The sequence below is a fragment of the Megalops cyprinoides genome, chromosome 7 (assembly GCF_013368585.1).
Source record: "Megalops cyprinoides isolate fMegCyp1 chromosome 7, fMegCyp1.pri, whole genome shotgun sequence".
Taxonomy (NCBI): Eukaryota; Metazoa; Chordata; class Actinopteri; order Elopiformes; family Megalopidae; genus Megalops; species Megalops cyprinoides.
In genome coordinates, this window is record NC_050589.1 from 26107884 (window position 1) to 26123004 (window position 15121).

At 45.5% G+C, this 15121-nt stretch overlaps 1 protein-coding gene across 2 annotated transcripts; it reads left to right on the forward strand.

The window, feature by feature from the left end:
• Nucleotides 1-1338: 1338 nt before the first annotated feature.
• Nucleotides 1339-14767, forward strand: inka2 (inka box actin regulator 2). Of its 2 annotated transcripts, none has more exons than XM_036534067.1 (2): nt 1339-1824; nt 12659-14767. In XM_036534067.1, exons 1-2 carry the CDS (start codon nt 1753-1755, stop codon nt 13658-13660), a joined length of 1074 nt encoding a protein of 357 aa, XP_036389960.1. In that variant the 5' UTR covers nt 1339-1752; the 3' UTR covers nt 13661-14767. The 2 variants fall into 2 exon arrangements, with proteins under 2 accessions (XP_036389960.1, XP_036389961.1); XM_036534068.1 differs by lacking the exon at nt 1339-1824 and adding an exon at nt 10275-10324.
• The last annotated feature ends 354 nt before the right edge of the window (nt 14768-15121 follow it).

Sequence of the window (15121 nt, forward strand, 5' to 3'; positions counted from 1 at the left end):
GTCACTTCTTACTGTGACAAAGCCACAGGGGTGCCACTCCAAACCCATTCACTTCTGCCCTGACCTATTCATGTCGGCTTTCAGATTTCACTTTGTTAAATGAGTTCCGCATTAAACACTGAATGTTATGATCTTTATACAGGGGAAGGTGGCAGTGTCAGTCAATAAAGAGAATGATTTCATCAGATTTATTTGCAAAGACTACTAACCCCTAACCTTGAGAAACTACACTATTGGGGGTCTCACAAATAATTTACTGTAAGCATCTCTCCAACTTTTTGTGGTTTTGAAATAAAAGATAATCCCTGAAGATACCATTCAGATTAACACCTTCCATGTCCATCATTTGTTTTTCTTCATTGGTAAATTAGATCACATTGCACTTATATGTGTATGTACATGCTGATTTTGTTTGTGTTGAATAAATGCAGTGAAGGAATGGTTTTCCAGTATACAGCAGGTTTTTCTGAAAAGACAGATTAATGGTAGAGGTTGTGTCTGTAAAAGCATAAAAGAAGATGGACTGCAAAAATACGGACACTGAAAATTGTGCGGTTAATTTCTGACTGTTGCCTATGTCTAAACCTCTTATCACAACTGCTATGGATGACTTTCCCAGCCTTGAAACCTAAAAAGAGGATTTTCCCACCATGCAACAGGAGTCAAACCATCCAATCCTAGAGGTCCTGATAAGTTTTTAAACCAAAGATCAAACACTGACAGTCCCCAGTCACCTGGGCTAGTCCCTTTGTCATGGATGTACCCCTGGAGTGACACTTTGTCATGCACACTCCCATTCATGCATAGCTAATGTGCCATAAAGAATCTCCTCTAAATAAAGCTCTTAAGGCAATCATTGTCTAGTTCGAAAGCCATCAGTCTTCTTTTCACGAACAAACAACCTTTATTGGTGAATCATTGTTTCCATTATGCTCCATAACGCTTAGACAATAAATTATTAATTTGAAGCGGGTTTTGTTATAATTACTGTACTAAGGATTCCCTTGGTGCGCCTCTCTCCTTAGCTTCGTCTCATGCATGTCGTCCTTGTTCCATTTGCTATCGATTTCTGTAGAAAATGCATTATGATAACGGTTTCAATAACGCCTTTACCGGTAGCCATTACATTAGCATCACATCAACAGTGTAGAACGGAAGGTACATTCATATCGATAATAATGGTTGGGGGAGACATGGAGAAATGGCTACCGAAGGGATCTACGTTGTCGGAAAGTTGAGTCTCTTGGGTCGCACGTTACTGAGTCCAGTCTAATCCTAAACGCTTTCGTTGCTGTATCCAAGACTGGCTGAGCGGCACAGGAGGCGGAGAAGAGCTACTTGTTCAACGTAAACACCTCGCAAGAGGAAAAGAACTGTTCACAGATCCCTTGCCAAGAGGAGGACAACATGAAGATACGGTCTGGTAGTCGTGCTGAAAAAAATAACTGAGTTCCTGAATCATATTTATTGAAGGAACGAAAGGCTGAAACGTGAATGATCTTTTTTCTTTATTATCAACGCCGCTGAATCGGAATATGACCGCGCGCATTCAGGAAGAACAGAAAAGATCACTTATCTAGCTCCGGTTGTAACGGTCTCCTCTGAAACACTAGATAGGCGGCAAACTTTGGACTCATCAATTGTTTCTTGAGATGACAGTTTTGCACATTCCCTAGTTATGATGACATATTCGTAAAGCATAATGCTTGGAATCTGAACATCAGTTACTATACGTTAATAACTGCAAACAAAATGGAACGCCAACGTCCAATATCGGAACTAAAAAATATGGATACTTGTTTGAGACGCTTGAAGCAGGAGCTGGTATGTAATCGCCTTTTTTCAATGGCATATTTAAAGTGCTTTTTATGTTGCATTCTCTGTTTGAAGTAGCTGAAGAATGAATGAGTTCGATTGCTTGCAACTGCAATGATTTTTTAAAAACCAATTGCATGACTAAAAAAGTATGCGTGCATTAATGCAGAAGCATACCCACAACTTCATGCGTGTGTATATAAAACACAAACACCGGTTCCAAAAGGAGTAAATCCCATCTAGGCGGTAATATGAGAGAAAATGGCCATTTGTATTTACGACCTGCCATGTGTTTGTGTAGCTCCATCGCATTCCTTAAGTAGCTTTGTGTAAAAGTACGAAGCGAACTGCTCTGTGCAGAAATGCAGCGAAAAATCAAGACTTTATATTGATTTTCATTAGTTTATGATGTGTTTTTCAGCCTAATGAGCATTTCACTAATGAGCAGTTAAATTAATGTAACCAGCCATCGTTTTCCGTCAATAACTTCCCTAAATAAATCCATAATATTTGTTCTGTTGACGTTCTCCTGTGATCTTTGTTGTAGCTTACTATGTCCTACTTGACGTCTGGGCAAACAACTCGTTGCCAGGTTGTTAGCTGAACAAATAAATTGAGCACCAAGCTGTGTGTTTGAAGTTGGTTCCCCAATGTGTGCATGCCAATAAAGGATCTGGTCCCTTGTTTATGTCTTTTGAAATGTTCCTGTTGGAGATGCGCTTGTTGCAGACTTGTGTTATTTATTACAGAATAGATGGCGGGACAGTCGTCGGTCGTTGTCCCAGAGAGAGCAGAATTTTTATGATATGTATTTAAAGCACTTTTTAAAAATACACATGAATTCCTTTACTCTTGCGTTTTCACAGCCGTACAGTACTGACACAAGCAATGAAAACCCCCCATCCCCCTTCTCTTCGCCAGATGTTCGCAGACACTCTTTTATAATGTAAATGCGGCGCCGTGGTTTTCTGCAAGTGTGGTCATTATGATACAAAACGGTGTCCATACAGTCTCGACAGCATAAAATTGCCAACGGAATCTACGTCCATTGATTGAATTTATTAATTCATATATTGTTTTTCATGCACATTTTCATGATGTATCCAGATGAGTTACATGCTTGCACTCACAGTCTCACACACGAAATATTAACCTTAATTTCATTTTACCTGTTATTTCGTCAGCTGTACAACCTGACGTTACCGCTGAAAAACAAATATTTTCAGGACTTATAAAGGTTGGTATGAACATCCAAAATACAAAATTCTCCTTTTTCGAAAAAGGATGCTGCATTAAGATTGATGTAACTTAATTGTTAAAGGAGAGTGGTGTGACTAGTACTTATTGGATAGCACAGAAAAACAAAGGCTCGTTTGAGGTTCGCGAGGCTGTGTTGCCTGTTGTGTGCGGCCGTGTGCGAGATGTTGCTCTTTGACCTTGCACTTCTTACCAGCCGCCTGATTCTTCACGGTAGGCGAATCTCAACAGCGAGGACAACCCCACACACCCCTAGGAGCGTGCCATTAACCAGGACAGACCAGTATCGGCAAAGATAGATATAGAGAGATGTCTTTAAGTATTTTTATTATAGGTAAATATCAGTTGGAACATTTTTTTTTAACATTTAGTTTTAACATTTATTATTTTTTATTTTGCACTCACATGTTCAGCTCCACTTTTAAAAAAGCATTTTATTCTATTTTATGGCCTCTGAATGGTTGACATTGGCCTTCATGCGTAAAGAGTTTAAACATTGCAAAAATATTTTGATCATAAAACATCAGAGGGACGGTGTCTGTTGAGCTTGTTCACTGAGATACAGTTTTCTGTATAAAATATGAAAAATCACAGACTCTTTCCACTAACTCGTTCCACTAACATGCTGTAGGTCAGTGTGCCTGGTACAAAAGATTGGAATTTTAAGAGTTCATATTAATCTTCGTGCAGCTGCATGACTAGATTTCAGAGCAGCTTTAACCAGATTTGGCTCTTCCAAGAAAGAACCTTACAATAGGATAATATTGTGGAGTGGAAAAAGAAATACAGACAAAAGGAAATGCATTTGCTCAAAAAAGAGCTCAGCATTCACTGAGTGGAAAAAGTCCCCGACAAAGAAAGACACTGGTAAACAGAATGCATCAGCTGCACAGCATGGGGCCGCTGTCCCCTATGGGTAGACAGAGGCGATTTATCCACGTCTGCCAGCTAGCGCTCAGGTTTAGGAGCCAGAGGAGGGCAGGCTGGGTCGCTGTTTGCAGCATCATGGTTTGCAAATAAAAGAGTCTGTTGTCCAACTGACGAGGCAGATATGCAGGGGAAAATTAATAGCAGGTGTGAAGAGAAGCCCGTTTGCTGTCTGTGTCATACTGAGCGCAATCTGTCGTGGCGCTTTTGCTCGTCCGAGAGGCAGACAGTGCCAGGGACGTTGCGGGGCCTGTCTGAGCCGACTGGCACGGAGGGTGTGCCTCCCAGCAGGCTGGCCAATATGCCACTGGCAGACCCAGTTCAGAACGTGAATGTGAAACTCTACAATCAGAGGAGGCATGACTGGATTCTACTTCATCAACTGATCATTTGTCTCAGTATGAGGTCTGATTATGGACACTTTACCTAGATGTAAACCTTGTGATTCAGCACCAAGATCAGATGACCTGCCCTGGAGTGGCCACAGCATTCACTGAGGTCCATTTCTAGCCCCACACTTGGCTACTTCTGCTATTCTTTGTCCTCTCTGGACAAGTGTCAGTCCCCAGGTCAGTAATGTACTGAATTTTTAAAGTGTGTGTAAATTTGCGGAGCTTCAGTTACTACCACTGCAGGTAATGACTAGGCTTCTCCATCAGGAACAGCACAGGGTTACACAGACCCAGTCCAAGAGGCGTGACACACGCAAGGGGTCAGAGGTCACACCAGGCCCTCCGTGTCCCTTTCTGTTTTAACCTCAGCTGTCAATGCGGCATGGTGGGGTTTGTGAATAGTGGGCCATTACATGCCATGTCTGGCCTTCCTGCAAGCACAAGGATTCTGATTTTCCTCATGCTTCTTCATTTACATCTCATGCATTTAAGCCCTTTTTTGCATGGGACCATATGGAATAAATGACAAGGGTTTTTCTAGGGTGGAACGTTGCAGAACAAGGCCCTGTTATGCAGTGCTGTGGGGCAGGGAGTCTGACTTTTCCGTGGCTTCATTCTTTAAGGGCTCTTCCCTCCCTTCCACTAAAATTGGCAGAGGACCACAAGCAGCTGTACTGATTGTGAACACAGACATTGTTTTGAAAATATGGCTAGTGGTCACTCTCGGCTTTCATAGGGGAGAGTGGCTTGTGCCAGTTTGGTCAGTACTGGTTGCCTTTGGAGAGGAGTAGTGCCTACCATTTCTTCACTAAAAACTTTTGAAGAGGAAATGAGGAAGGATAGAGCACAACATGGAGGAGACAATATGCTGCCTTCCAGATTTCACATAATTCTACTCTCCCATTGGCTGGGTCACTTTTAGGGTTAGCTTTTCCTGTGCAGGCTGCTGTAGTCCTCTCATGTTCCTCAGGCCTGGTTTAGAGGTCTCTGGTTCATTCCAGCTGCTGTTTCAGTTTAGGAGCAGCCTGTAGCAGTGACCGTGCGACACAGAAAACGCTCACTAGATGCTGGGGGGAGGGTCCTTGAGAGCCGTCACCAGAGCGACACTCGGTGAGGATGACAGGTGTGCAGTAACTGCAGGGAGAAGTCACCCACATATGCAGCCATCATGGAAGGCAGGGTGACATGATCACTGCAGCCTATCACGCTCTTTCACGCTCACACGCACAGACACACACACACACACAAGCGCTGGAGGCTTGCGTTGTCTATCCCTGCTCCAAAGGCCTGGTCCATGTGTGAATGTGAATACTAGACCCAAAGTAAACAGTCTCAGATAACAGTCAACAGCTAGCTGTCACTATGCAGCCACTGCTAACTGGGCAGCAGTGTGGTGTAGAGCTAAGGATCTTAACCCAAAGGTTGCCAGTTTAATGTCCTCAGGTCAGGTACTGCTGCTATATCCTAAAGCAAGGTACCTTAATCTGAATAATTTATGTTAATTTAAACTCTATAAATGGGTGATATATAAGTTTCATATAACCGATTTATCATGTCAGCGGTTAATGATGTCTGCTAACCACGGAAAGATAATGTGTCACATCCGTGACTCAACTTCAGCTATGGCTGTCTGTTTATGACATCGTAATCACCAAGTTTGGTTGAGAAACAGGAGAGTGTTGCTACCACTAATGTGCGAAGGCCAACGTCATCACAACAGCACCCCTGGCCACATCCTGGGCTCACAGCAGCACGAGCAGCTGGATAACAGGACTGGACAGTGCAGGTGTCTTGCAGGGTTTCAACACGAATGGCCACATTTCACTGGTTTTGAAAAATGAAATGTTGTATTCTATCATAGTCAGCTGTGTTTTCTGCCTCGCCACTGCTATTGATGTCTGACCTGCCCCAGATTTTCTTTCATGATCCAATTCTGCTCATACTGTGTGGCTGTAATAAACTGTCACAGGTGTGTCCCTCTGCTGTAAAATTATGATTCAACCAGTCATTAAACACCTTGGAGGGTAGGCATTGATTTTGAAAAATGTTCTACAATCTCCATGTTAAAGACAGACCTTAGGATTATGGTATTTCCACCTCTGTAGCCCAGACAGTTGGTAAACCTAACAACCAAGCACTCCTGATCTAATCTTTTTCTGCCTTATCGAATCCATGGCAAATCTACGCTGGGGATCCAACAGCCTGTGTCTGGCAAACTCATCATCAAAAGTAAATGTGAAATCATTTCTGATATCTCTGGGAGATTCTGCCCAGAAACATTTGTCAACTTTGACTCAGTGGTACGCTTGGTTATGGTTGTACATGTTCACATTTAAGCAGAGACTGTAATCCAATGTGCAACATCAATACCGCTTCAACCATGGGCGCCCTTTCCACTTAGTCCACTTAGGTCTAATGGACTGTAAAATTGATTTAATACTCTTGATGATGAGGTAGCTTTGATGCTTAGGCATCCCCACTGTTATGAGAAGCAGCAGTGTGGCGTGGTGATAGATTTTAACCCATGGGTTGCTGGTTCAGATCCCGGGTGGGGTAATGCCTTTGTAGCTTTGAGGTACTTAATTTTAATGTCCTCAGTACACGTCCAGCTGTGTAAAAGGAGAAAATGTAAAAATTGTAAGATATGTAGGTTGCTCAGGATGAGAGCATCTGCAAAACTACTGTAAACTGCAAAACTACTATACTGAAAGCATAACTTTGGACTCATTAACATCTTATAAAGGTCCAAGACTCAGAGCAGTGGCTTGACCCTGAGTCAGCACGCCACTGGATCACTACATCCACATCCCAGAGAAGGTCATGCACAACCAGCGCATTCTTCAGACCAACAAGATGGCCTTTGTCCCCCCGAGGCGACGTGCGTTCTTCAGAGAGGCCAAAGCATGGCCACACTGCTAATTACAGTCGCTCCTGCTAACGCTGGCCACAAATGAGAGATGTTTCTCACCCCGCCAGCCCAGAACAGGATAGAGACCCTCTCTGTGTCCTGGGGAAAGAGATCCCCTTTCCCTGCCTGACCTTTACCGGCCCTCTGAAAGACGTTCCACATTCATATTTAATGAGCTGCCCAGGAAAAATGCACAGCTTCCCACAAATTTTGGCTGGGGTAACCTTGAGTCGCAGTGCTCCCTGTCCTGGCCCTGGCTCCTAGCGAACGCCGCCACAGAGTCTGATTACAGGAAAGAGATGTTTACAGTTACACTCTCACATAAACGCACCTCAGTGCCCCACTCCCAGATGCTTGGGAGACGTGTTTGTTTTTCAAAATAATCCTGTTAACCCACCCCTCAACTGTGTGGTCACCCCTCCCTGACACACACACACACACACACACACACCATCCTAATTTATGGCCACCCATCCGAAATTAATCATTCCTGATGTGTCATGCTTAGCCTTTTGTTTTCTCCTTAATTGAACAAGATGGGGTCCCGAAGGAGCAAAGCACTAATCTCAGCAGATTATACGTTCAACGGGAACAGTGCAGATGGGTCCATTTTTCATTCCAGCTCATTCATTGGTTTGAAAGAAATTTGCAGTGACAAAACTGTTATTTATCTGGTGCTATTTATCACCACTATTCAGTGGTTTTAATTATTCCTTAAACAAAGGAAAGACAAACATAAAGTGTGCTCCCTTCTTTAAAAGCACAAACTTTTAATGAGCACTCGTCCAAAATGAGCTCTGAAGCTGCTGCCTGTTTCTTCTATGCTTTGAAGCTACTGCTCAGTGCCTAACGGCCAATTAGCCTGTGTTTGCTTTCAGGGGAGCACATGGCACACAGCCAGAAACACAGGCAGCATCTTGATTCTGACAACAAGATCACTTGTTAAGTTGTGAAGCAGTTGTGAAGTACAGATCCCAATATCTATGCATTTGATCGAATTGTTCTGTCATTCCAACAATGTATTAAAAATGAGTAGTTTCACTGGGGGCACTGGATCTTTACATTCAGCTGCAAATTAAGTTGTAGAGGAAGGAGTTTACCAGCTGCCAGTACATGACATATACTCTTTTGACGTTAGTAGCAACATTACCTCAAAGGTGCAAGGATGTTGCTCTCCCACTTTGGGATCTTGGGTCACCATCCTGGGAGCAGTGGACAGGACTGTGAAAGGCTCGTCAGGGGAAAGATCAATGAACTAGACCGTGAGCATATGGCTGAGCGCGATAGGGGAGCCGGGTGCTTCTCTAATACCGACTCTCACTGTCAAACACTGCACCTCCTCATCGTGCCACTGCAACAGTGGAGGGGAGCAATTGTACCTACCGCATGTGGCACCGCCAAACGTTGGCACATGAATTTGTTTGTGAGTTATGCACTGTGCCACACATAATTGTCTTCCTGTGTCCCCCGCCCTCCCACAAAATTAGGCATAAAACGGGTAACTTCCCATAAGGCCTTGCTGGAAGGCGAGGAGAGGAAAGGCTGGAAGGGAGCATTTTCGGAAAGTTAATCGTGGATTTAAGCAGACTTTTCTGACCGCCACGGGACAGGAGCGTGACAGCAGGGGAAAGGCCCAAGGCAGGGTGGAAACGGAGTGTGGAGCGCTCAGGGCCAGGAAAATACCTAAATATTATAAATGACATTTCAGCTTTAGCGGATTACAGGTAGCAGCACTATCTCTAAAATAATATTTTTTCCCATTCATATATCTTGAAGATACCTTTATCCAAGGCAACTTAGCTAGCATTGGTAGATTAGAGTGTGGTGGCAGCACAACGTACAATTTAAAATGAAATTATAAACTCTCACACACTGAATAAACATATTTAAAAGTTCAAAAACAAGTGACCTTAAATGGGCCTATATGTATATAGTAGTGGATGTAATTGTGCCTATCAGAGACAAGCAGGTTTAGTGTAAATAGCAATTAAATACTGCGGGCCAGCTTCTAAAGATGTCTAATTATTCCTAATGCCAGCCACCATATGTGTGATGTGAAGGACAAAGACACATTAACTCCTGTAATTACCCATGCCTTGCGATGACAGCACAAAGAAACAGCTCTTTTGTTTCAAACATGTGATTAGGGATTGCGTGACCTTTAAGAGCACCACATACATTACTTTTCCTCTATGTGCCCATGTGCACTCTCCCTACCACCCTACCATGCTGTGTCTCAGCAGCTCAGAGGGTCTATATATTTCTGTGAGGTGATGCAACCAGGTCTGTTAGCCTACCCCTCTATTGCTGGGCTTTTAAATGTTGCACAGAGTTACAGTATTGTTCTGTGAAGCCACTCTCTGCCCATCTTCATTTTTGCAATTGATTGTTCCTTTGAAGTAGCGAGGGCAAACTTTCATTTCCAGTTTCAATTCCCAAAGTGAGCACTCTCAAAGTAGGGCAGTTGCCACATGAAAGGAATGTGATCATTTCGTCATTTGAGCTTGAGCCTCAGAAGTTGTGGTATAACAAAGGGTAAAGCTGACACAGATTGTGGAGTGTTTCATGTTAAATTTAAAGTGGTTGTCATGACACATGTAAATCGCCCCCTCAGCTCTCAACTTGCTATATCCCATCATACAAAATGAAAACAAGACTCCCCCCCCCCCCCAAAAAAAAAAAATCCTTGACTTTTCCCCACAGAGGGTCTTGTAATTGAATCAACCAAGTGAACAATTTTCCATCTAAACATATGTCCACCCCCTCCAGCCCCTGTCGCGTCTCCCCTGCTGTCCCACAAGCCCACAGTTCCCACCCTCTCATTGTCAATCATCGCGGCTCCAGCGTGAACAAAACCCTCTGCTTGGGATTACAGTTCAAACCAGCCAATCGCATTCCAGGTCAGCGTGGCTTCCTGATTGGCTGGCAGCTACATATAGGGTTGACAGGCTGTATGTGGGAAAGGTGCAAGGATAGAGACAGGGAGGCCACGACGGAGGCAGTCTCTTTGTGAAAGTTTCGGGAGGTAAGCTGATAGCTCCTGTTGGCTTAGGGCTCTCTGCTGAGGCAGCCCTGTAATATGATCTTGGCTTATGAGCACGGACACACATGTAATTAAGTATACATAATGTGGGATAGCAAACTATGCTATGACTCTTGTGTTGGATGGCTTCTGTAGATGTGTGGTTTTACTGTGTTACTGGTTGCGAAACGATCTGGAACATGACGATATCCTGAATGGTCTGCTTTTATGATGAGTGTAATGCTTTTTGAGAAATCTTGTTTGGACACTGAAGCTGATGATAATATTCAGCAGCATTGGTGAGGAAACCTGGCCTTTCAGACAGATTTGTGGTTTTATACATTTGTCTGTCACACATAAACCTTCACACATTGGGATTGGCTTCCAACTAATATGCATAGTCTCATTCATGTGTTAATATGTGCTTGATATAAATGCGGATTATAATGTGATGTAGTCAGTCAAGCAGCATGTTAAACAGACTGCATTTGCATCAGGGCTATGGGGGTGACTGCAGTCATCTCCTTCAGCAAGGTAATTTACACCAACCGTTTCCATAAAAAATCCGGCAGCAGAAATGGATGACAGAATATATGAGGTATAAAATTCATCCACCAGAATAGGAATGCACGCTTGACAGATAAATGATAAAAATATTACTTGCACGGCCATTTCTTCAGCAGACATATTGTATTACTGAGAACTGCTGAAGATGCAGAATGTACATCCGTGACTATTGAATGGCGTGTTCATTACCGTCCCATTCACACTGTTAATGATACGCCAGTGCACTGCACACTGCTGTGAATAGGTTTTAAGTATCACAGCTGTCATCACACAGTTAATGTAGTGCGTGGCTGAGTGTACCACTCATAGTGATGTCAGGTGCCAGGGACAGGAGCTCGGCGTCCAAAGCTTGTGGTCGGTCACTGGATGAGGCTGGCTCCACGGTGTGGGATGGGCTTTTTCGTATCATTGAGGCATGACCAGCCTGTTGCTTCGGTGACTGTGCCCCCATGTGAGAGCCATGAAAGGAGCACCCGGCGTGATGGGAGAGGGTGCGGGCAGAACGGATACCGTACCCCAGCAGCTGCCGAGCGCCTGGTCGTGCCCTCGAGACGCGGGCCATATGGGAGCCCGGTCACTCGATCCACGGCGCGTGACAAGACGGGGTGAAGTCTAACCAGCACACAAAGAGCAGCGGGGTGGGGACCCTTCTCAGCAACTGCACTGTAACTCTAACTGGGGTGTGGGGAGAGTGGAGTGGTTTCGCAGTCATCGTGTGCATGACCATTGGGTCCCGTAACACCAGAAAGCCGAAAGTCTGGTCAGGATGCAGTCCACAGAAAAGTATTATCATTCATGCTTAAAAGCGTATATAGAATCAGTGTTTGTCAGTGCCACTGGCTTTGTCACGGGAGCATTTGGTCTCATTGTGGGGGATCTTTGTGAAATTGATCACCTCTGAAGGCGCTGGGCGTAGAGTTGGCCTTGGAGTGTGTCAGTGAGCAAAGCAGACAGGCACAGCCAAAATGTGTAATAGACTGCAAGGACAAAGCCAGTCTTCAGGACTGAGATTATGTTTTTTGTGGTCAGAAAAAAGTGGTGCTGGTCCTTTTCTGCCACAGTCTCAAGTGGTTTTCAGACTGCATCTTGTCTCCCCCACTTTGTAATTTATCATAACACTGTTGGTGCATGCTGTAAGATGTGGAAAGATGAGCCATCTTCGTTTGCGTGTTCAAAATGCATTATGAATTCTTAACATTACAGGAACAATATTATTTCAGGTGCTGATTGCTAACAGTGGCTCACGTCACTGTAATAACAACAACGCAACTGAGATTAACCTTCCACTTCTGTTTAGGCATATGACTAATTTACATCTGTTTCCACTCTTACATTCCCTTCCATTGTTACACTAGTTGTTTTTATAGTTATTGTTCATTGGTATTATTTATAGCACTTCTGTGCAACATTATGGCATTGGTTATTTAAGCACTGTGTGACAGACTGACACCTGTTCGGATGTGATCTGTCATTTTCGGTATGTAGTGTTCTTCAGTAGACTAATTATACCCCCTTTTGTACTTTTACTTTGTAAGTCGCTCTGCATAAGAGTGTCTGTCAAATGCCTGAATGTAAATGTAAATGTTTTGAAAGGATGAGCACTGTAATCCCTTTTGTCATGTTAATTGGATTTCCTCTGCTCCCCCTCCCTTCCTCTCTCTCCCTCTCTCTCTCACCCCTCCCTCCTCTCTCCCCGTCTGTCTCCCCCCTCCCTTTCTTGATCTCCCTGCCTCTCTCTCCCCTCCCTTTCTCTCTTTCTCTGTTCCCCAGCTCTCCATGAAGGAAGCCGGCGATGGGCTCCATGCTCAGATGAACTCCATGATGGGGGCGCTGCAGGAACTCAAACTCTTACAGGTGCAGACAGCGCTGGAGCAGTTGGAGATCTCAGGGAGGTCCAGCCACACCCCCCTGATGGCAGACCCACCCATGTCATTCCCCCCGCCCCCCGAGGAGCAACGCCTGCCCCATTTGAGGGACGGACAGAGGCGGAGCCAACACAGGAAGAGTGTGGACACGTCGCCCGCCTCCTCCAGCCCTGAGAGCGGCAGTTTTCCCCTGCCTCCGAGGTTCTCGCGAGAGACCGCCCCCTCATGGGAGGAGCGCTGGGCCCCTCCCGCCCCTTGCCACACCCATGTCCCCGCCTCTGCCCAGCCGGTGGACCTGCCAGCGATCCTGCACAGCCTGTCCCGGGAGGGCCCGTCCCTGGACAGCGACTTCTCCCAGGACAGCGCCGACGACTCCAGCGACTGGACCTCCTCGCTCATGAGCCGCAGCCGCAACCGCCAGCCACTGGTGCTGGGCGACAACGTCTTCGCCGACCTGGTGGGCAACTGGCTGGACCTGCCGGAGCTGGACAAGGGCCCATCGGAGGAGGATGGGAGCGGCAGTGGTGAGCCCGCGCACCCACTGAGGATCAGCCGCTCCCAGGAGATCTGCAGGAAGTTCTCCCTCACTGCCAACATCTTCAAGAAGTTCCTCCGCAGCGTCCGGCCGGACAAGGACAAGCTGCTGAAGGAGAGGCCTGGCTGGATGCCACTGGACAACCCCGAGGTAGAGCTCTTGAAGAGGCCCAAGAAAGGTGGAAAGCCAAAGGGGACCTTCTACCTCCCTTTCCGGGCTGGGGGAGCCGGACAGCAAGGCAAGGGTAGGCCGTGCCCCCGGCCCGCTGAAGGGAGGGGCCAGATCTCAGGAATATACATTGACAGGGAGAAATCTGAGTTTGTGGAAAACGTTCCACCTGTGTTCGATTACAACACAGCTGTGTGGGTCTAATGGCTTCAGTTTACTGCTTAGGGAGAGGAGACAAACTCACCTGTCTTCCCATGAGGCTGCAGTGCCACAAACGTCGAAAATGCTCCTTCCCCGTTGCGTGTCCAACAATCATGCAAAGTGTGGCCAAGCTGCACTTTCTTTTCCACACAGCCAGCTGGCAGAGAAAGTGGCAGGAACATCCACTCTAACCCTGGCTGTGGATGATGCTGTGTGAGGGGCATTCACGGTACCTCACTGCCAGACTTTTATTCTAGTGAAGGAATGACATTAAGGGAATTCCGACATTCACCTTTCAGTGCCAAGGGAAACCGTGGGAGCTACATTCCTAAGCATGCCCACAGTGACTCACAACGGCCATAAATCTCACTTTCCGTGTTCATCCCCTACGACACAGACTTCAGCACACAGACAGCAGAGCAAAACTGAAGTAGCCTGATGTTCTCTTCCAATATTGCAGTAATGCTGCCAACCCAGGAAGTGCAGCCATTTGCGCACATCGCAGTTATGATAATTCCATCTCATTCCATCTTTCTTTCTCTCATTGCCATCCACCATCAGTCATACAGTTCGCTGCAGCTTTCTTTGCCTCATGATTCATGCTCAGCCACGTGAAAGGGTCTCCATAGCAGCAGCAAGGCTGCTGATACAGATCCTATCTGGAACACCACCAGACACCCAGTGTACATGTACATTGATGGAGGTATGTTTAACAGACCCTAGACTCCATCATTCCTCTATTGACAGTTCTCCTGGGTTGCATTGCATGCCGCATGTGCCGGTGCCAGTAAGAGCCAGCCCCTTCTGCTTGCCTGAAAATACGCAAGCATGCAGCAAATGCTGCTTCACTGTTTTAATGCACAGCAGACCATAGTGCTGACATCACCAGCGCATGCACGGAAAGCCAGCAGGACAGGTTGTTCAGCCAGACAGCCATGGGTTTGTGGACGCAAACCAAACCCATGTATTGTACTAATTTGACCAGGCACTGAGGGACAGTAGTTGTCAGCATATACATGTGTGTCATCTGTAGAATAATTCCAAACATCTGCTTTTAATAAAGAGATGAGGGGCCTTCACAAGTAACATTACCATATGGAGACACCTCTCAACTCCTGATGCTGCAGCAGATCAGATTTAGTCATTCTAAAACTGTTGGTCTGGAGAAGGATTTCCAGTCACATTCAGAGAGGGAAGTGCCAAGTCTAATTTTCAATTTCAGATCAGACAGTGGAGCTCTCATTCTGTTCATCTAAACAAGGAACTCTAAAGCAGTATCATATTACTTCAGTGTAAATAAATGTTGAGGCAATCAGCTCAGATGTTGTTTGTAGTTTAGCTTGTTAGTTATAAACCCTTTGATGAGCAAGGGGGAATGTGTATTATTTTGTGGTGACAGTCCCCACAGTTGGGCCTAAGCCCAAAAATCCTCAGGACCAACACACAAACATTTAAGAAGGTATG

Bases quoted from the DNA above. Each gene is read 5' to 3' on its own strand.
- inka2 (XM_036534067.1), top strand. From the start codon at position 1,753: ATGGAACGCCAACGTCCAATATCGGAACTAAAAAATATGGATACTTGT. The intron at 1,825-12,658 runs GTATGTAATCGC...TCTGTTCCCCAG, and splicing joins GACGCTTGAAGCAGGAGCTG to CTCTCCATGAAGGAAGCCGG.